The sequence below is a fragment of the Peromyscus californicus genome, unplaced genomic scaffold (genome assembly GCF_007827085.1).
Source record: "Peromyscus californicus insignis strain IS unplaced genomic scaffold, ASM782708v3 Scaffold_10__1_contigs__length_136768540, whole genome shotgun sequence".
NCBI lineage: Eukaryota > Metazoa > Chordata > Mammalia > Rodentia > Cricetidae > Peromyscus > Peromyscus californicus.
Window position 1 is genome coordinate 64,306,018 of NW_026294391.1, and position 22,092 is coordinate 64,328,109.

At 34.9% G+C, this 22,092-nt stretch overlaps 1 protein-coding gene across 2 annotated transcripts in view; it reads right to left on the bottom strand.

Moving 5' to 3' along the window:
* Nucleotides 1-794: 794 nt before the first annotated feature.
* The window catches only part of Brwd3 (bromodomain and WD repeat domain containing 3), a 106,616-nt gene continuing 85,318 nt past the window's right edge, over nucleotides 795-22,092 (bottom strand). Inside the window, exons 32-41 of one of the 2 annotated variants that reach the window (XM_052734761.1) lie at nucleotides 20,900-21,025; nucleotides 20,733-20,811; nucleotides 18,571-18,627; nucleotides 17,625-17,765; nucleotides 16,603-16,674; nucleotides 15,129-15,281; nucleotides 12,937-13,103; nucleotides 12,472-12,569; nucleotides 11,514-11,672; nucleotides 795-7,683 (exon numbers count right to left, since the gene is read on the bottom strand). In XM_052734761.1, coding sequence (XP_052590721.1) covers nucleotides 6,926-7,683; nucleotides 11,514-11,672; nucleotides 12,472-12,569; nucleotides 12,937-13,103; nucleotides 15,129-15,281; nucleotides 16,603-16,674; nucleotides 17,625-17,765; nucleotides 18,571-18,627; nucleotides 20,733-20,811; nucleotides 20,900-21,025 — 1,810 coding nt within the window. In that variant the 3' untranslated portion in view covers nucleotides 795-6,925. The remainder of the gene's footprint in view (nucleotides 7,684-11,513; nucleotides 11,673-12,471; nucleotides 12,570-12,936; nucleotides 13,104-15,128; nucleotides 15,282-16,602; nucleotides 16,675-17,624; nucleotides 17,766-18,570; nucleotides 18,628-20,732; nucleotides 20,812-20,899; nucleotides 21,026-22,092) is intronic. The other variant, XM_052734768.1, reaches the window with a different exon arrangement.

Here is a 22,092-nt window from a genome sequence, read left to right on the forward strand (position 1 = left end):
TTGAACAATGAGAAGTATGTGATAAAAGATTTAGTAACTAAAACTGTCAAGGGCAAGATATGTTATTAGGTCAGACTAGATTAAGTAACAGTTATGGGTTGGTTGGGTTTTTTTTTTGTATACAAGGGTGGCTCTAGTTTGTAAATTAAACTTAACATATGAAAACAATCCAGAACTATCAGCACTTCATTACTGACATTTTAAATGAACAATACCCAAGAGTAACAAAATCTCCTGTGAAAATGTCTATTTTACAATTTGGGAGGCATATTTCATTCAAAATGAATTTTGTAAAACTAGAAAGTCTTAGGACAAGTTTCCTCCATAAAGTACTTGACAGAGTACACAAACTTCCTAGTACAAACTAATGTACTACTGTACAAATTCTGGTTGGAATTTCAACAGGACAAACATGAACCACATAACACCTCTAAGAATTAATAAAATTTCTTATCAATTAATATTATTTGAAATGTTCTTATTTCTTAAAATGTCTGCAAGAAATTTTATAAAATTGAAGACTCGAAGGGTACTGAGTAGCCAAGTTATTAAGTAAAACTTTACAAATTAATGAAAGCATATTAGCATCAGAGATTTGAAAGTCCTTAGGATATGCTGAAAGATTAGTATACTAACAATTTTGCTAAAATTAGCTACTAGATGTTTATACTCTGGAGGTAAGAAGTAACTTTACTAAGTCAGTTACTACAGATGGCAAAGGAAACGTTACTAAAAAGTTACAAAACGAGGAAAAAAATGTTACTCCAATTTTTTTGGGAAAAATGACACCATAAAAATTTTTATTTTATTTAATATTATATTTGGTCTACCAGCATTATGCATAAAAATGCCTTCAGTACTTATAAAAAACTTAAGACAGTAAATGAAGTACATGAGCTTAAATATAGCACCAAAGTCCCATGTAAAAATTAACTCACAAGCTCAATGTATTGGTTTCAATTTATTTTGTGCAGTTTTGGAAAGTAGCTTTAAGTAAGGGGTAAATAATATATAGAGAGGGCAAAGAGCACTTCTTCTCTTGATCTTCTCAACGAGGCAAACAATCTTCTGAATACTTCAGTAAAGTTTTGTCATAAAAATTCTTTAATTTTTCTATTTAAGAAATCTAGAGAGTGAAGAAAATACCAAATCCTGCTAACAAATAATTTTTAATGTAACATGTTTACATTGTAAAAGAGGGCTATTTTTAAGCAATCAAACAGCTAAACAAAAATAACAAGTATCCCCAGACCTCACTCAGGGTATTGTGAAAACTGGGCTGTCAGTCAATAGATCCAATGTCAGAAAAGAGGTGACCTACACTGAGTCATCTCATTTATTTCTAAAAACACAAAACAGCCTCCATATGAAAGACGCAGAGCAGTCTTTAGCCAGCTTATTTATCTTGAACTCGGTAGAATTCTTGACACTGGGAGAAAACTTGTGGAGATAGATTAATGGCCAAAGACGAGTGTTCCTGGTAAAACGTTCAGATGCTGGCTCACTTCATTCCTCTCCCTCCTAGATTGACATTGAATTAAAGCACCATTTATAATAAATTCAAAGTTGATAGGCAATTTAACCCCAAATAAAAAGTACTAGGTCTCCATAGCTTAGCTGCTAAACTTTAACAAGAAATATACTAGAAACTGTCCATCTCAAGAAACACTGCAGAACAATCAGACGAGTGTTTTGGAAGCTGCTATTGAAGGCACCAAGCAGCCCACATTTTAAAGTGTTAACATCATACTCATCACCTAATGGTGATCCAAAGCATATCAGCAAGAACTAGGAAACACCTTTTCTTTCATAGGAAGCAACTGAGTTTCCAAGATTAAAAAATGATAGTAAGAAAATATCTTATGACAAAGAGCCAAGGATTACACGATACAATCTCTAAAGCTGGGCAGTAGAAAGGTTAACTTCATATTTCTTATATTTCTTTGTCTTGTTAATTTATCTCTAGTATGAGTTAAGGCATAAAGCAGCGAGAGTGCAACTGATTCCAAACAACTTGGAATTTTATTGTAAACATCCCATAAAGAATGGAAACAAATTAGTCCAGTATTTTTTGTCTTTGAAGGTAATTGCTTATAATGACCGACAACTGCCAAACAAAACATCTTTTATAAACCAAGCCAGTTTTGTTTACCTTTTCTCCCCACTCAATTTTAGTTTAATGGACATTCTGCCCATATACAGCATCACATCAACTATTAAATGAATGTTTTTCCATCTTAAAATTTATGGACACTAAAAACAAACATAAAGTACAGTTTTGTTAATACTGTGTAAAGGACTACAAAAGACAGAGATGAAAAGTTACAGAACAAAGAAATAAATTACTGATTGCCATCACCACAGTATTGTTTAAAGAATTAACATTTGTAGTACTGCCTAAATGTATATTTGGTGACATATGCAAAGAACACATTTTCCAACTGGGTTTCTAGGTATTTTGATATGGGATTTTTAAAAGTAAATTACTAATGGCGATCTCAATATGTAGCAATAAATTTATTTTTTTTTTTAGAAAATAATTACCATGCTTTTATATGTCTAAGTCCCATATTCTAGATTTAATTAAGATAGGTATAAGAATAAGAAATGGGCATACATATAAATAAACACACCTTAACTCTAAACTGCAGGGCCTTTCTATTGTACTTCTCTCAGAAATGAATCCGAAATTTCCAGTCTGGTTGAAGAATGCGCCGTGAGGTGCAATCTCCATCGCAGAAAGAGAAATGGAGGTAAGAGCAAGCACGAGAGGCAAGATGGCCGGAGTAACACTACTCAAGGGTGAGAAGACTAGAGCAAGGACTAGATATCAAGAAACCTGAGTGCTAGCCATGTTCCCCAAAATACAGCACCATGAATATATTTAACGTTATACTGGATTTTAACCCAAACTGTGTATGACAAATTACCACTTGGAAAAGAAGCTTTCCTAAGAGATGTAAAGTAAAAACAGCATGCAAATATTTCACCATTAATTTGAAAAACAAGCTCTAAAAGTGATCTTAGAATATTTTCAATAAAACATTCATAAAGCCTTTTGTACCACAAAGATGTTGTGGAATGTGGTTAGCAATTAAAATAAAGAACTTTGTATCGAAAGTCTTATTCCTTCCCCTGGAACTATTCATTTCAGATCTCAAATGTTATTGTAATGGCTTAAATGGCTGGGCATCAAAATGTAGTGAAAATCACGTTAAGACTCCTTTCTAAGGGCATGAAGATTCAACTTTAAAGATAAGTACCAGTTGGCAAATGTGTATAAAATGATTCCATATATATCATTACCACAAACTTACAAATTTTGAAAAATGCTCAAAAAAGTTTTATTAAAAAGTTAGAAGTGGTATTCACATCTTTCTCTTTTAATCACTGTATTGTCTGATGAATATCTGAATATTTAAAATATCTGAAATCTAGTTTAGATGTATGAGAACTCAATTTTGTAGAATGACACTTGGGTATTTTACTCAGTTGCTTTGCCTCTGGGTGAAACAAAACACTATATGGAAGAATTTTAGAATAAGCCTGATTTCTGGGGAGGGAAAGAGAAAAATAAACAAATAAAAGGGCAAATTAAATTAAAAGAATAGAGGGGCATAGTTGTATGACAAAATCAGAATTGGTTATCTAAAAGACATGATGACATGGAGGATTAAGCATTAATAAATGCACAGGCTGAGCTCTAAAGAGGCAAATAATTGGTAGACAGTGTCTTCCATATAAAATATTCTCTTTTTTAATGTCTGGGATAAGGTATGTCAAAGTGGAAAAAAGCTACATACATACAACTACACAAACACTTATACAAAAACAAATTTAGTTATTAGGCTAGTAGGTTTGTGACTGTTTTGGAGAGCATCCTATTGCTAGATGAGATACATACAGCAAGCCAGCGAAGAAACACATGATTCAGTTTTATAAACATATACACATGCTAAGATCATAAAGCTTGGAATCTGAACATTAGTATTTATGAGAAATATTATAGCTTACTGACTATTCCGATATAGCATAGGATTACACTTATACATATGTATGCTCTCATGGGCCTAAATAGAACAGTGGTCTTCATTTGCAGAATTCTTAACTCATTCCCTACTTTCTTTCTATGGCTGAACCCAGATCTTACTTAGGTTTAAAAGATCTCTAGAAAATGAAATGATAACGTATTCAATATGATACAAATTATGACACATTTGTAGGAAGTGGTGTTAAAAAACCTAAAATATAAATTGAGGAAAGGGGCAAGTCCAGATTAAAAAAGTAAAAATATCATTTCCCAGACTTTTTATTTTCACACTTATGAAAATAATTTGCATGCAAACAGAAAAGTATCTGTTTGTTTTATAATAAATGACAACTACTCACCTAACATACCCTGGTGACTAACTCTTTAAATTCTAATAACTGAAATCAACATCACAGCAAAATGCTGCTCACTAGTATTTCACAGTAATTCACTACATATAAAATATGCTTAAAAATGTCTTTAGCCTTATTATTCTAATTATGTAAGCCTAGAAAATCTTGAGATTTGGGGAATAAATGTGGCATTTTTATTTTTCAAAATAAATTATAAATAAAGCTCCAGACAGCTAACATCTCACAAATGGCAATTCTTCTACATTTGAAGAGGTCAGCTCTTCATAGAAGAATGTCAACACAAATTTCACACTAAAATGGTACACATATTTGGGTACATCCAGGAATTTAAGCAACTATATTATGTTGGTTGTTGTAGGACAAAATGTTACTGACTCGAGGAAATCATAGGCACAATTTAGTCTAAATGCCCAAGAGATGAATAACTGAAATTGTATATTTTAGTAAAAATCAAATGTAGACTCTCAAAATGGGAACATTTGGAATCTATACTATGGTTAAAATGGCAGCTGAGTTATAACCAGAAATAGTTTTGGTATCTAGTGAAGAAAAACAACAACAACAACAAAAAGATCAGTTTGGTCTGCTCTCTAGCAACAGACATTAGTGCCATTAACAGTTCATTCTACTTTCTTAAAGCCTGAACATCATTTCTACTGCAAGTGAAAATTGCTTACGGGTATTAGTTCAAGAATAACCACCCCCTCCCCAACCCCACCAAAAAGCAAAGTTATGTGTGCACTCCTTCCTCTGCACTTCACAGATTTTCAGATGCATGAAATGATTGAAAGCATGAGACAAACATGTCAGCTTAGGAAATATCCTGGACTACCAGGTGTACAGTAAGAAAATGTTTTATCACACAAGTCTGATCTAAGTGCAACGAAATTGCTGTTACAAAAGCAGAGATCAATTGTTATCCCCCCCGCCCCCCATTTCAAGAATTGAAGTATCTAACTAAGTAGCGTAACTGCGATGTCAACTTTGAGGAATACAATTGATCTTGGACTGAAGCTCACTTATGGAACCATGTGCACTCTACTGCTGTAAACAAGACCAAAAAAGATTTTAAAGATTTTTTTCTCAACTATAAAATAATGATTCAAAATATCTGTCTGCAGTGCAATGAGGCTCTTTTCTGGAAGTCTAGAACAGAAGAACCCTTTGGAATGAGAATAGAAGAACCCATTAAAGTTGATTCCAAGTATCAGCTAGCCAAAATAGTCCAACTCAAGTTAGGTACTTGGTTACCTTTTAAGATACAAATGAAAACCAGTAACTCACAGCTGTGAAATAGTAAGTGGCTGCAGAGATAGACAAGCAGTAGAACAAGTCTACTTACATAAATATGTTCTACAAAAGCCTAGAGCATATAATACTTAGGAAACTTTGTTACAACTATTCATTTGAGAGCCAATATGATTGATTATTGAAAATTCTCAGCTTATAACTTAGGAGTATTCATCCCTACCAGGCTTGTTCTAGTTCTCCTTAGTAATGAGTAACAGCATCTATTTTCCTTAGGATTTCCAGTAGTTGTAGTTAATAGAGGTAGCTGAGCTACTGTTCAAAGAAGTTATTCTTTGTGGATGAGGATTTTTCAAATGTTTAAGTTACTATTAAGCTACACAAGTTTCTATTAATGCAATAAAATATAACAGGAAAAGAAAAATGGATGCAAGAAACTTTTGCATTTGGCACCTTGTCTAGATTGATACCTCAAGTATTCTCTTTTAATAAAGTTAATGCACACATCAGGACACACCACAAAGATTTGCTACATATTTACAAGGCACCAACCCTTTCTCACCTTAAACGTGAATTAAGCAAATCAATGAAAAGCATATCAAGATACCCCCCACCCCACCCCAAAACTGCAGTATAAATATATACTTCAGTTCAGTACAGTTCATGAAAGTTTGGCCTGGGAAGAGTAAAATAATCCAGATCGTTCTTACAATATAGAAACTGTAAACATTTAATAGCTGCCTTTAGGATTGGTGTATTGTGCAAAAGTTATTATTACTGGGTATAGGAATCAAATGGCAAAAACAAACTATATAAAACTCTGTAAGAAGGTGCTATACTTCTGTGATACAAAAGCAAAGAGGGATATCTTATTGAGATAAAAATGTCATGCTACTCTTAAGAAGCAGAATGCTCCTTTTATGTAGTAAATCTGTAGTGTGTCTGTGGTGTGTGTGTGTGTGTGTGTATGTGTATGTGTATGTATGTGTATGCCCGCTTGTGTATGCATCTCCACACATGTGTATATGTACACATGTATATGTGTGGGCAGAATTTGTTTTAATTTAAGGCCTAATGAGTAAGGCTTGTTTGAACAAATGAAGTGTGGAGATTAAAAGTCTTGAAACAAATGTATACTGGCATAATGGAAAAGCACCAATGTGAAAGGAAGCAAAAGTCCCCACACAACTTGCTTTGTAGATTTTCTGGTAAATTCCCTGCAGTAGAAGGCCATTGATTTTATTTTTAAAAATTACTCTAAATTCATTAACTGTTAATAATTCCATCCCATGAGATGGCTAACCCTGGCTTTTTCTGTCATTTTACGTACTCTGCCTGATCTGGATGTACCAAGATTCAGAGGATCCTCAGTGGACACAAAATTGTCATTATCTGAATCATCATTATATAAAACAGTCCTCCTGCCTTGGTTTCTTGTTTTAATCCGAGGAAGTCTACTGAAACGTCCTGAAAACATCGTATCAAATTCGTCATCTGCAACACGTGCTCGTTTGGCTCTGGCGGCTCCTCTAGAGGCACCTCTTCCTCCTCTCCCTCGCCCTCTCCCTCTCCCCCCACCTCCACCTCTTCCTCGACCCCCTCGTCCCCTGCCACCTCTTCCTCTGCCTCCTCTACTCCATCTACCCCATCTGCCCCATCTGCCTCTTCCTCCTGTGCCTCTCATTTTCCAGTTTCGTTTTCCATTGGCATGTTGTTTTCTGAGTTTTCTTTTAGGTCTGGTTTGTATGAATTTGCTATAGTCATGATCGCCATCTACGTAATCTTGATCTGTTCTGGAAGTAGATTCAGAGTCAGAATCAGAGCCACAGGTACTTTCTGAACTTAAACTGGATCCTAACTCTCCACTCTCTGAGGAGGATAAATGTGCTTTTTCTTTTGTTTCTTTCATCTCTTTCTCTCCTCCTCCTCCCATGCTTTCGTCCTCTTCTGATGCACTGAGTAGTTTTCTTTTGGCTCCTGTTCGGGGCTCTCTGCCATCACCATTTGTAAGAGGCCCATCAACGGAGTGATCTAAAGCAAAAGGAATGATTTTTAAAAATTAAGTCTTGACATTGTAAGATAGCCATTCAAACTCAAAATCAAAAAAAAATCTATTAAAAATATCTAGTGCCCCAAACTGATTGGACAGAATCATCAAAGGTGCTGGAACAGATACTTAGATCTATTTGAAATGAAAGATAAAGTTTGACGCCCGTTCTACTGCTTCTCTGAAATAAGAAAGTAGACTGAAGGATTGGTAGGTTGTCTGGGCAGAAATTTTAGCAAAAACTTAATAATGATAAGGAAGCATAAATTACAAGTTTCATTCATGTAATAAAACATTTTCTTACTGTACACCTGGTAGTCCAGGATATTTCCTAAGCTGACATGTTTGTCTCATGTAGCAAATAACTAGTATGGAACAGGTATTAGTAGGAGGTTGGAACTTGATGATGAATGAGATAAAGTCCTTGCTATCATATATCATTAACTCATATACTACTGGGGAGAGTCTGGACAAAAACAAAGTGATAAATAACTAATACAATTTTAAGTAGAGAGCTAAAGAATGAAAATAAGAGCAAAAAAGTATTTGACTATGTTTTGGGGTACTATTTAAATCAATGAGATGTCTTAGGGTTTAATATTTAAATAATGAATGACGTGAAATGTGCGGGGAAATCTGAGCAGTAGAAAAAGATCTAAGGGAATCTAGTTCAGCCAGGATGGAATAGAAACATGAAATGGTAGATGATTAGAGAAAGACAACATCCGATTTACATTTAAAAACTATTACTGTTATATAGAGAACAGATTGTAGAAGGTGGTTAAACAGAAGTGGAGATCAGCTAAAAGACCTCTGCAGTCAGTAGTCTAGGTAAGACATAATGAGGTGTCGAGAAGTGATAGCCAATCTATTAGACCATTTCCTCATGGAAGGCCCACCAGAATAAATCTTTTATTTCAAAGGTGGAAACAATGGGACCTGCTGAGGGGGTTTCCATGTCAAATACTAAGAACAAAACAGTTCCTAGGCTTTATAGTCTAAGAAACTGGGTAATGGGCAGAACTCTTGGCTAAGATGAGAAACAGTGAAGATGGAACAAGTTCCGGCAGTGTGCTGAAAAAAAGTCAAGTTTTCTCATTTCAGATGCCAGGAGAAATCTAAAAAAAGAAGTGGAAAAACAAACCGAAGGTAGTTCAATGGTAATATGCTTAGCATGCATGAAATCCTGGGTTCAGCTCCTGCTATACATTTGTATATGTACATACATAAGCATACCCCAAAAGAAATGGAAAATCATATAGGTATACAAGCTGGATCTCATAAGAATGGAGCTAGAGAGAGAATTCTGGAAATTTTCAGTCTACAGCGAGAAAATAAAGGGAAAAAAATGGACGAGGAAAGCAAGCTATGTTATGTTAACATTTAAAGATAAAATTGTTACACTGAGGCCCTAACTGCCAAAGGGACTTCATTTGGAGACTGAAGGTTAATCAAGGTCTTAAGTATCAAAGAAAAAGGAAGAGACTTGGAAGTTTCTATCTCTCCACCCACCCCCAACACACATGGTAGGGGGTGGGGGCAGAGACAGAGGAACACACAGAGAAACAGAAATATAGAGCCAGATAAATGGCTTCAAAGAATACAACTTAAATGTGGTATTCTATAAGCCTGAGGAAAATTAAGCTTGTCAGAACATAATCTCCATGCACCTTGATTCCTTGGACTTAGAGCCTCCAGAAGTGTGGTAAAATCAAAGTCTGTTGTTTAAGCTGCTCATTCTGGTATCTTGTTATAGCTACCTAAAGTGACTAATATACTCAGCTAGAGACTAAGTTGGTGTTACAAAAAAAAAAATAAACAACAAGAACAAAAAAAAAACGAGAGATAAGATATTCAGTAGTATTTAAGAGTTATAGCGGGACTGGAGAGATGGTGAAGAGGGCTTGCTGTTCTTGCAGCTAAAAACTGCCTGTATCTCCAGCTCCAGGGAATCGGATTCTGTCTTCTGGCCTCTGGGGCACTGCACTAACGTGCACAAACCCACAATCAGACACAAACATATACACATAACCACAAATACAAATTTAAAAAGACACACATATTTAACAAGGTTTTACAACTATGTGGATGTGAGAGGTAAATGGAGAGCTCAAAATTACTAAGTAGGGCATGGTGGTACATGCTTCAAACTTCAGTATTCCGAAGGGTAAGTCAAAACGATAAAAGAATTTGAGGTGAGCTTAGACTACATAGTGAGAGCACATTTTTAAAAAGAAGAGATTTAAGTTGAATGAAAAGGATGACCTTGAGACACAAAGATAATGAACATGAATGGAACTAATTTTTAGGAAGTACTTGGAAATGAGACTGGTGGAACGAACAGAAGTTTGAGTTGATACATTACACAGCCACTAGCATCAAGCAGACTGGTTGAAACTAGAAATGGTGGCACATGCCTTTAATCCCAGCACTCTGGAGGCAGAGGCAGGCAAAACTCTGAGTCTGTGGCCAACCTGCTCTACATAGTGAGTTCCAGGCCATCTAAGAACTACATAGTGAGACTCTGGCCTATAAGAAATATGATGACTGGCTTAGTCAACAGATTAGAGTTCTTTATTTGCAGGAGCCAAAAATCAAGTGAGCCACAATAGCAGAAAACTGCAAATAAAGCTCAGAACAAGCAAAGCAAAGCAAAGGAACTATATAGGAATACCAGTAGAGTCTATAAGGCAGGAAAAAAGAGCTTAAGAGGAGGTGGTAAACAGTGTCAAGTGACACAGAGATCAAGAAGTCACGTACTAAGAAAAGGAACGCCGGCTGGGCTGTCTCTATTACCGGTGATTTGGGGAGAAGAGCTTTTTGGAGAGTGCCTGGTGCAGAAACTAGGCTATAAAGAGATAAAGGGTCCTGGATGAAAGAAGAGGCAGGAAATACAGGCTACTTTGTCTATAAGCTTTTCCCATGAAGAAGAGTGAGGAAGTCTATGGCCTAAATATGAACAATGCAACAGAATCAGAGAGAACAAAATTATAAAATGGCAACTATAAAAGTACATTTTAAATTAGTAAGTTTCAATTGCTTGTCAGTCTTTAACTCAAATCAACTACAACATGTTCCAATATTTTTCATATAACTAATAATACACTTATAGTCTATTTTAGGTCATCTGTTGATTATAAAACAATGAATACAAAAAATTAATATCCACTAAAATGTATATAAAGTTAAAATGATATTCCAGTAACATATTTGTAAAAACAAATTTAAGTATTTTTACAAACTTCAAATAGTTGAACATAGAACTTTCTTTGAGCATGTTCAAGGTATGTATAGGACCCTGTATAAGAGTTTCCAAATAATAGTAAACTTCAAATATTTATAAAATCAATTCCCTTGGCATACAAGATGGATAAATATGATCATGAATTAGGTCAATGATTTCTGTAAGTCCTACATTTTTTTCTTCAAATATGAAGTTATTGAAATAGCCTGTGGGAATGAGACCTTTTAAAATAAGAGTTTTGAGTCTTTCTCATTTCTTATTGACATGGCTTAATATATGAAAAATCCTAAATGTTTCTGACAGTATGGTTCTTATGCACTTGGAGGAAGAATTCTTCATTTAGTTTTTTTCCCTTATTCATTTCATTTTACATTTTGTTCAAAAAACAATAGTACACATCTGTTCCTAATTGCAGCTATAAAATTCTTTTGACATAAATTTGACTGTATTACAATTCTTATTAAGTACCAAGACATACTAGTTGTACTACCCTAATACATCAGCTTTTTAAATGACTCATCGTTTAAGAAAATGGAGAATAAGCTACCTCTCCAATATTCAATTTCCTACCTTGTTTAACTGGTAAAACTCTATTACGAAATGATTTGGCTTTCCCTGGGTCATGGCTATTTCCACTTCGGCTATATCCACTGAAACTCGATGGAGAAAACGGCCCATCTCCTTCATCATCAAGTAGATATAGTGAAACACCCTCAGCAGCATCTGAAACTTACATTTAAAAAGATTATAATGTTAACTTAATTTCATTTTTTTCAGGAAATTTAATATAGGCTGCTTTTAAAATTCTACATTCACTACCTTATGATAAAATTAAATGTTGCTTTATAACTGGTAGCACATATCCCAGCTTTTGGAAACTCAGACCCTAAAGTCCAACCCTCAAAGTAAATATGAATATTTGACAAGAAAACAAATAATTTATCATCACTGTTTTCAAACACAGAATATCAAAAAACCACCCAAGGAAACACCTCCATTACATATTTTACCTTCAAGTCTTACGTTGACAAATATATGGATAGTAAAAATCATACAGTTACAGAACTTGCAAAAGGACATTTAGATTCGTCTAGTTAGGTGCCAGAGAGAGATGGCTCAGCATTTAAGAGTATTGGCTATTCTTCCATAGGATCCAAAGTAGATTCCCAGTACCCACATGGTTGCTCACAACAATCTGTAATTCCGGTTTCAGGGGATCTGACATCCTCTTCTGCCCTCTGCGGGTACCAGGCATGCAGATGGTGTACAAATGTACATGTAGGCAAAATACTTATAAACACAATAATTTTTTTAAAAATGAATTTGAAAAATCACGTAGTCAAAGAAACCAAATCACTTTACCTAGTATCTTACTGGAGGGTCATACAACTAGCAAGTAGAAAAATGATTAAAATGCAATTTTTCTAAATCCAAATCTATTGCTCTTTGCACTATAAACAGTGATAGCACTTCTATATCCTTTCATCAGCATCAAACTGTAGAGCACAAAACCCAAATACATATTTACCAGGAGAAGAAAAAGGAGAACTAGTCCTGGCATAAGACACTGAGGTATTCTGGTCATTTTTAGGCTGTAACTTCATTTGCTTCTGTTTCCCTTTCGGACTGTAAATAAAAAAATATATAATTATGACCATTTTTTTCTGTTAGTAACTCAATATGATAAATAACATGACACAAAATTCTTAAGGTGACCAAAATGGCAACTACCTAAAATTCAAGTGAAATGCCTAAAATAGGTGATCTGACAAAGTTAAGTTTCAATCACTTAATAAAATAAATAATAAAAATTTAAAGGCATAGTGAAACCCACATAAACAATACTTTGGTTTACAAACTCCATTTTTTTTTCCCCAGGAACAAGAGTTCTTGGGTCTCTCGAGACATCCTGAATTTATTCATAAACTTTTGCAGATGAGGTAACACATTCAAAATGCTTTAAAACACAAAATGCCACATCGATATAATATACCTAGGAGCTCTGCTGCTAGATAATGAGCTGCTGCTGCTGCTTCTCAGGCGCTTTCTGTACCGTGGCCTTCTCCTCTTCTGACTTTGGATTGCTGACTTATATTCAGAGATGATATTTTTAATGTGACTTTCAAATAAGGCAGACAATCGCAGCGTCATGCTATAGATCTGGAAAGGTAGAAAGTATAGCCTTGTTTTAGCAGTTACCTTTAGTTATGAGAAAAGCATGAACATATCTGGACCAATATGAACATCACTGCAGATGAAAAACACTATCTATTTGAAAAATTCTTGAGGAATTAAGATGTCATTTTCATGTATTAAAAAATAATATAAACTTTAAAAGATAATATTTGGTGCTGTGAAAGACAGGGAAAAAAATCCTCATATAGGAGGGAATTTTCACTGAAACAATATTCTATAAGACAATTTAAAATATGTACCTTAAAACTTTAAAGATATACCTGTCCTTTGGCTAATAATTTTACCTCTGGGAATCTGTTGTAAGGAACCATCAGGGAACTGTACACCCATGCATGATAAGCATATTCAATGATATTAAAGACATTGGCTACAGTCATTATTTGTGTAAAATGGGAAATTATTTTTTAAGACTCCAAATTTGGATACTAGTAAAAAATAAAACTAACAAAATCCCAATAAACCATGAAATGATCATATAACCTTATTTTAAACAGTCACAATATAGATCAGATCATCTCTCAACCCTCATCAGAGAAACTTTCTCTTTGCAGAAAATGGCACTTAAAGTTGAGACCCACAATTGGTCAATGTGCAGAAAACAAAGGGTAAAGTGCTCAGCCCCGGTAAGACTTTCATATCTCAGCCCAAGGCTCAGGGATTTTCACAGAAGAGAGGGGCAGAAAGACTGTAAGAGCCAGAGGTGGTGGATGACTTCAAGGAAACAGTGCTTGGCAGACAAAGCAGGACAGATGCACAGAGAATGGGAAAGCATGCACAAGACCTGCACAAGGTCCAGACAGACAAAAATTCCAGCTTAGAGGGCAGGAAGGCTGACATGTAATCCTCCCGCTAGCGGAGGATTTAGAGCATTTAATGGATGCTGGGAGCAGGAAAGTCGTTTTTTTTTAAACACTGTGAGCCCCTGGTTGGCTGACCAGAACAAGGTCTGACACACACCAGAACAAGCCCCAATTGCCAGACTGTCTGGGCAACACAAATTGGCTTGATGAGAAATGAATTAAAAGAAGAAAGTAATCTCAACGTTGGGTGGGAAGGGTAATAAGTGATTATATTAAAAAAATTGTATGAAATTCTCAAATAATTAATAAAAATTATTTTTAAAGTCATAATACATATAACAATAACTTGAAATATGAAACCTAAAGTTTTAAAAGCATATGAATGTTAAGTATTAGTATAGATAGGCCTAGAAGTAAGCACAATAAATATTAACTATAAATAAAAATGTGATAAAGTTTGATTTTTAATAGTTTTCCATATTTTCCAAACTTTCTACAGAGACTGAATTACCCTAAAAATTATGATGAAAGTGGAAAAGCAAATGTAAAAAGAATTACACCTAGAGAAATTGGTGAAAATTGATTGTATATAAAGTAGTTGAAACAGGTAGATATACACCTAGCATGTAACTAATTTAACAGTTAATTGGACACTAGTGACTCCAAAAGATAAATATTACTGTTACTACTTCTTGTTCTTGGGATATTTGCAGTTTTGACAACACATAGGGGATTTATTTAATATGAGTATGAATAAAGTTGTAACTTCCCAATAGGGATCGCTACTTGTGATAGCAATGGGAATATCCATATTAAGAGCTAATTAAAACACTTCATATAAATTAATATTGTCAACTACCTTTATATTTACCAGTTCATTTCCTGGAGATTTGAGTATTTAAATTATTAACTTTCCTTTCTTTGTCTTTTCTTTGGCAGATGTAATTATCATTAAAGAATAAAGAAGAGTAAGATAAGAGAAAGAAAAAGCTGCTTAATTTCAGAATGGTTATTCTGAAAGTATATTTACATATGCCTTGAAAAAAATCCAGAATTCAGAAAAGATACTGAGAATGAAACTTCAGTAACTGTGTCAAAATAGTAGAATATACTTGTTTACAAATCTTAAGAACTGTGGAAGGAAAACTGCCTGAAATACATAACTGCCCATTTAATATTAGTTTCATACCCTTGACTTTTTATTAGAAGTATAAGCTTTGGAGTTGCTGAATATTTGGCGAACATCTTTATAAAATTCCAGAGGACTATCATAATTTCCTGATTCCAAAGTTTCTGTCACAGTGCTGAAGTCCATAGGTGTGTCTATAACATCTTGATAATCCTACAAATAATAACGTGGTACATTTAAATACTCAAATGACAAAACAATCCAAAATAAAATAGCACCGAGAATTACATTACCCACGGATGCAAGTTATCTTGACACAAACACTACCTTGTCTACCAACTACTTATTCCCACTCCCAAACCCACTCCGTTTTAGGTTTCTGAAAATACTAGGAGTTTAAAGGGTTAGAAGAGAAAAGTCCAAGGCACTGGCTTGAGCTGCTGATACCATGAAGTTACCTAAGGACAGATGAGGGGATGATTCAGGTGTAACTGAATAGTTCCACTGCACAAACTACCTACACATTTCCAGGATTCTGAGTTATGAGATTTCACATAAGTAGTCACTAAAGTCGAAGTTAACTGGTCATGTTTGTGCTCCCTAGCCCTCTTCTCTGTCTCTCCATGCAGTGGAAGCTGCCTTTAAACTCATTATTCTCCCATAGCAGCCTCCCAAGTTCTAGGGTTCTACTTCTGCACCATCACATTTGGCTTCCTTTTGGATCTTTAACCAATGTGATTTTTTATTTCATCTCTAGTTGTCAGTCTCACTGATTCAGAGCTTAGTTTGATTTTAATTAGGAGAAAGAAAAAAATCCATTTTAACTTAAGTCTTTTGTCTAGTTATGTTTTTCCTAGGGCTGTCGTATATGATAATATCTGAAACAGACTTATATTTTCTCCTACCATGAATTCATGAATTTGAGTAAAATACATAGTAAGTATTCAGTCACTCATGTTACTTAGAATATTAAGAAGTAGAACTACCACATTTTTGTCTAAGAAGAAAGTGAAAAGAGGAAAAAAGTAACAGAAAAAAGGTATTATAAAGAAGAGAAAATGTTTTCCAAAGTATGAAAAACAATTGCTTTAAATAGATTTCCTTAAGTTATAAAAACACCAAAAGTATATTCCAAAAGATTATGCCTTATAAAGCACTAATACTTTCATAAGGAATAATGTCAGAACATGTGTAATAAGACAAAAACTCAGATTACTCAGCTGACTATTTAAGGAGACCCAAGTGGGAATTAGCATCTGTGCTACAGACCTAATACAGTACACTGAACATTCTCCGCTTTGCTGCATGGCTTTCTACCTGTATTTCCAAATAAACAACTATATGATGTCATGAAAAACAGCTGGGAACACATGTTGATTCCAAAACCAAAATAAAAAAATTAAAATGACCAAAAAAAAAACCAAACAAACTTAAAGAAGAAACTAAGTTGAAGGCAAATTGAGCAAATTGCACAAAATTTGCCCACAGTGTGAAAATTTTCAAACAGAACACCACAAAACCAGTCTAAGCCTACCTCAGAATGAGATGGAGCTTGTCTGTCTGGAAGAGCTGATGCTGAGGGTTCTCCTTCTTGCTGCTGCTGAGCCTGTCAGGACAAAGAACACAGACGGTTTCCACATCACCACTCCAGAGTATCAAGATTTGCAATGAAACTGTGAGTCCGGGCTCAAAAACCCACAAATCAAAATGCTATTTTACTTGAAAGAATTCTGTATTCACAATATTCTGCTTTGAAAAACACAAGCCTAATGTGTCCTCCTCAAACTTCCTACAAACAAATCAAACTTAGTTGAATGTAATATTGTTACTTAGTTTTCTTTCCAAGACATACACACGATGTTCTCAAGTGTCTACACTATATGGAGTTGTCATATATGTACAAAAAGAAATCCTAGCCACAGGGCAGAGCAGTGCATGCTTTAATCCTAGCATGTGAGAAGCAAACTGTCAGCTTAGGACACAGTAGTCCCACCCAACCTGGAGTATACAGTTAGACCCTGTCTAAAAGTAAAAAGTAATTCTATAATCTAAATTGTCATAATGCTGAAAAGTAATGCTGGTATATGGATTACTCTAAGTAGCCATTCTGATAACAAATTTACTATAAATTAAACAGGTCTGACATTATTATTAAGTCTATAGTGTGTAAAGGTGTCACTAGAAGTTTGTAGACTATACTAATCAAATAAATTAAAGTATGAAAGGAAAGAAAAGGGTTTTTTGTTTGTTTTCTTTTAGACAGGGTCTCACTATTCAGTCCTAGCTAGCCTGGATCTCTGTGAAGACCAGGCTACCCTCAAACTCCCAGTTATTCACCTGCCTCTGCCTGGGATTAAAGGCATGTGCCACCACCCCCAGCTGATTCAAGTTTCTTTTAGAAACTGTATAATTTACATACTAAGTCCATGATAACTATTTTCAAAAGTTATGACTAAATGGAAAGAATTGTGGAAATTGTTCATAGATAGATACTAGGCTTGGATAAATAATGGGAAATGATCCTGTTGGCAATTATTTAAACAATGGTAAGCTTACTTCGTTGGAATGAGGATCTCCTGGCTGTCGAAATGGTTCTGAGTCTTCACGTTCATAAATAAGGCTCAGTAGTTCTTTGCATTGTTTTTTCCAAGCATCAGGATTACACTTGAAGGACTGTTTTCTGCCTCGGCATTTGGCCTACAAATTTAACAGAATTAATGTTTCCATAACCATTCCTTGATTTTCTCATAAAAGCCTAATATTACCCAAGTCAAACTCCAACCAGCTGAGCTAACGTATCTGTCATTTGAATGGCAGTCCCCTGTATAAGACACAACAGCTACTGCTTATGTTTCTTAGTTTAAAGCATCATTCTGTCTAGCAAAAAATAAACCAAAGCGAACGAATGCCATCAAGTCTAGTATTCTGAATTTTCTTTTAAAAAACCCAAAAATGCAAATAAAGTACAGACAAGTAAATGTTTCCCCACTCCCCTTGACTTCAAATGTTGGCCTGTGGCCAGTATTTGGGAGCCTGAACTGTTTCTTGAATTGTAAAGACTGTTTATTTAAACAGTATAAACAACTTAATCTGTGCAGAGTGCCTGCTTTCTCTTGTGGGAATCTGGGATGAAGGTATGCCTTAGTAAGAAGTTACCTCCATTAGCAGCAGTCACTAGTAAAATTCTTGGTAACTGAGTCACTAATCACACACATGTTTTTCTGTTTTGATTGCTGCGGGAAGAATGTGTTGTATGGCCCCTCATAGGAGAGGGAGGACATATGGGAACCTGTATGGTTTCATCCAGCCCTCGCTGTCTTTTTTCCTGTGATTGGGCTGTATATCCTGACCCACTGCTCTAATAAACCTCCATCACGTGTAAGCTATGTATTTACTTCCAAGAGTCCAGCTACTCTCAAAGATTGGGGTAAGACTTCAGCATCTAGTGACTGAGGAAACCTGGAAATGTTTTTTGTTCTCAGCAAGTCACTGATTTACTCACCCTTCTTCCAGATGAAGTTCCAGGACCATCCGAATCTAAATCAACCATTTCTGTATCCTAAATTAAAAGAGGAAAGTGAGAGCTGCTAAGTTACATTAGAAGTGTTAAAAAGTAAACAGACGGTCACAAGTGAATGGTAAAGACAATGACAGTTAACTTTCCTTCACTGGAGCAGACAGCAGAGCAAATGTAGGAGGGAGGTTCACTTCCAACTTTGGCAGTACGCTGTGGACAGGTTAGAAAACACACTGGGAGAACTGAAAAGGCTTTCCCTTTAAACTAGAACAGGAAATGAGGAAAAAGGTGAACTCTGTAGGCAAATAAGTGTGAGTATTAAAAAAAAAACCTTATTCTATTTGACTCATTCATCTGATATGCCAGAATTGGGAAGTATTCCCAATTAAACATTGCTATTTCAAGAATTAGTACATTTTCCCTAGGGAATTATAAATTTATCCTAATTCAGTTAACTATGTCTCTGAGAGATAAGTCTGTCAACCCAAAGTCAAGACCTAGGCACCACTGGTGAAGGGCAAAATAACTACACAACACACAGGAGAAATGAGATCAGGACTTATAGATATTACTTTCCAATTAAATCAAGCTGTTAAAACTTTACCTTAAATTTCTAGTCTAAGCAAAACACTGCGAGTTTGTGGAGAAATTCTTATTATATCAAATCCTAAATTAAAATATGTTTATGTTAATGGTTAGAAAAAAAATTTAAGAAAAAATAAACAATTTTGCTTGATTTTTAATAGGTTAATATCTAACCAGTGTATTACATTTTCCATATTACTTGTATAAATAGCATTTAGGTATATTAAAATACATGATTTTATAGTCAGATAAATTTTTACCAGGAAAGTATCACATGAGATTCACCATTTTAAAGATGAATGATGCAAACAAAATGTTGTACACCGTAAAGATGTGCCTATGCCTAAGGCGCCTTCTAATTGGTTTAATAAATAGTTGAATGGCCAATAGCTAGGCAGGAGAGACTAGGCGGGATTCTGGGCAGAGAGAGGAACTCAGGGTTAGAATCTGGCGCTGCAGGAGGCAGGAAACAAGATGCCAGTGAGACATGGAGGGAGTCAGTCACACTGAATTGAGGAGAGGTAAAGAGCCATGTGGCAGAACATAGATGAATAGAAACAGGTTATTTAAGTTATAAGAGCTAGTTGGGAACAAGCCTAAGCAAAAGGCCAACCTTTTGTAATCAATAATAAGTCTCCATGTCATTATTTGGGAGCTGGTGGTCCAAAGAAAGTCTGACAACAAAGACTAGCTACACCAAAATAAACATGAAAAGTATCTTATGGCCCTCCAACAGGATCTAGCATATTTGAATTTTTTATTTTATCTCTCGGATGAACTGTTTTCTACTAAACATTCTGAATTAGCTAGTGGTACATGATGGTCTTGCTGAGAGGATTAATTTCATTCATTCAGAAAAGATTGACTGTATTTAAAACTTCCAAAAAGGAATGAGGTAGCAACTCCATGCATCTACTAAACATTTAGACATTGAAATGCATAATTTAAAGATCTTTTGCTATTTTACATACAATATTGGAAAAAATCATTACTAAAATTAGCATCAACTGAACAGTTTTTTTTCTTTTTGTTTTTTTCGAGACAGGGTTTCTCTGCGTAGCCCTAGCTGTCCTGGAACTCTCTCTGTAAATCAGGCAGACCACAGTACTCAGAGATCTATCTGCCTCTGCCTCCCAAGTGCTGGGGTCATAGGCGTGCAGCACCGCTGCCTAGCTCTAAGTAAACATTCTTTTAAAATATTGAATGCAAAGAAAAAGACAAAAAACACACAAGAAACTCACCAAATAAAATAAAATGCGAGTGCTTTGTCTTATTTTTGAAGGGCTAGAAACCAGTTGTTGATTGTTCATTATATAAATGGACCAAGTTTCAAGGGATGACTGGTTACCTATCTCTGACAATGCCTTGTATATAGCACATCATTAAATTTTGGTACATACCATTTGAATACAGGTCACAAGATGTTAATATTAAAGATTCAGATGTTCAGCCACCTTCCTAAAATTTTCACTATTCATAATCAATTATAGTATACACTAATATTTACTGTGCCCCAAATACCAGAAAAGAAACAGTCATAATCATCAAGCTGTGGTCCGTACCTCCTCTGCATCACTGCTGTTTAGTTCTTCTGCTTTAACTTTCTTGTAAGTATCCAAAATATCAGTACAGCTTTGATCCCTAAGAAACAAGATAAGTAAGGCAAAATACATTCCAATATTTAAAAAATAGAATGTTAGTCTCTGTAGAAGATAACACCACATCTTACCCAATAAATCGAAGTAAGACATCAGTCACAATCTTGGCTGCTTTAACTATAGGACTATCTGGCTCATTGAAAGTCCTAGCATTATGCTCAATATAGCGTACCTCCCACATTAATGCTGATATTCTCCTATGAAATAAAAAAAATCCTGTTAGTCTTGGCCTGATACATCTGAATTATATGCCTAGAATATGCATTATTAGACTATTAGTCATTTTATCACGATATGTCAAAGGTATTTCAATACATGTATGTGATACATATATATTGTGTGACTTATGCATGTTTAAAACATCAGCACGGATCAGTGGATAACTTGAAAACCTGATCCCAACATTCAAGATCCCACAGTAGAAGGAGAGAACCAATTCCTGAAAGCTGTCCTCTGACCTCCACATGTGTGGGGTGCCACAGGTGTGATGCCACGCCCCCACACATAAAAATAAAAAAAAAACAACCAAAAAGTTCACTGATAAATCAAAAATCATGTGTAGTTTAAGGAAAAGGACAAAGGAAAGAAAGAAGGGAAGAAGGGAGGAAAGAAAGAAAGGAAGGAAGGAAGGAAGGAAGGAAGGAGAGAGGGAGAGACAGAAAGAGAGAAAGAAAGAGAAAGAAAGAAAGAAAGAAAGAAAGAAAGAAAGAAAGAAAGAAAGAAAGAAAGAAAGAAAGAAAGAAAGAAAGAAAAGGAAGGAACTTTAGTGTGGAAAATAACACATTTCTACCTAATTATGTCTGACATATTATCAAATGAAATAATACCAATTTTATAAACTGCACCCATTTCTCAAGTACCAGAGGCAGACTAACTAGCTCACGGAATACTGCAGTTAGTGTAAAGCACCAAGAACCTTTTTATAATAATTTTTCTCCTCAGCTAAAATAAAGAACAAATAACTTGGTGTCTCTGTGTGTGTGTGTGTGTGTGTGTGTGTGTGTGTGTGTATAGTGTGTGTATATATATATATATATATATCTCAATTAAATTTAGTCATTATTTAATTCCCCAAGGAGGATTTTAAATGTGCTGCATTATCTCTGTAGCATCTTGATGATGATACATTAGATTACTACCTAATCTGCACTGAATAAACAAATTTACTGTAGTTTTTGTGTTTCACACAATTGTGCTACTTATGTTTTCTACTCTTTTTTTCCATATAGATTTTTAGTCTGCTAGTATGATAAAATGTAAGGAA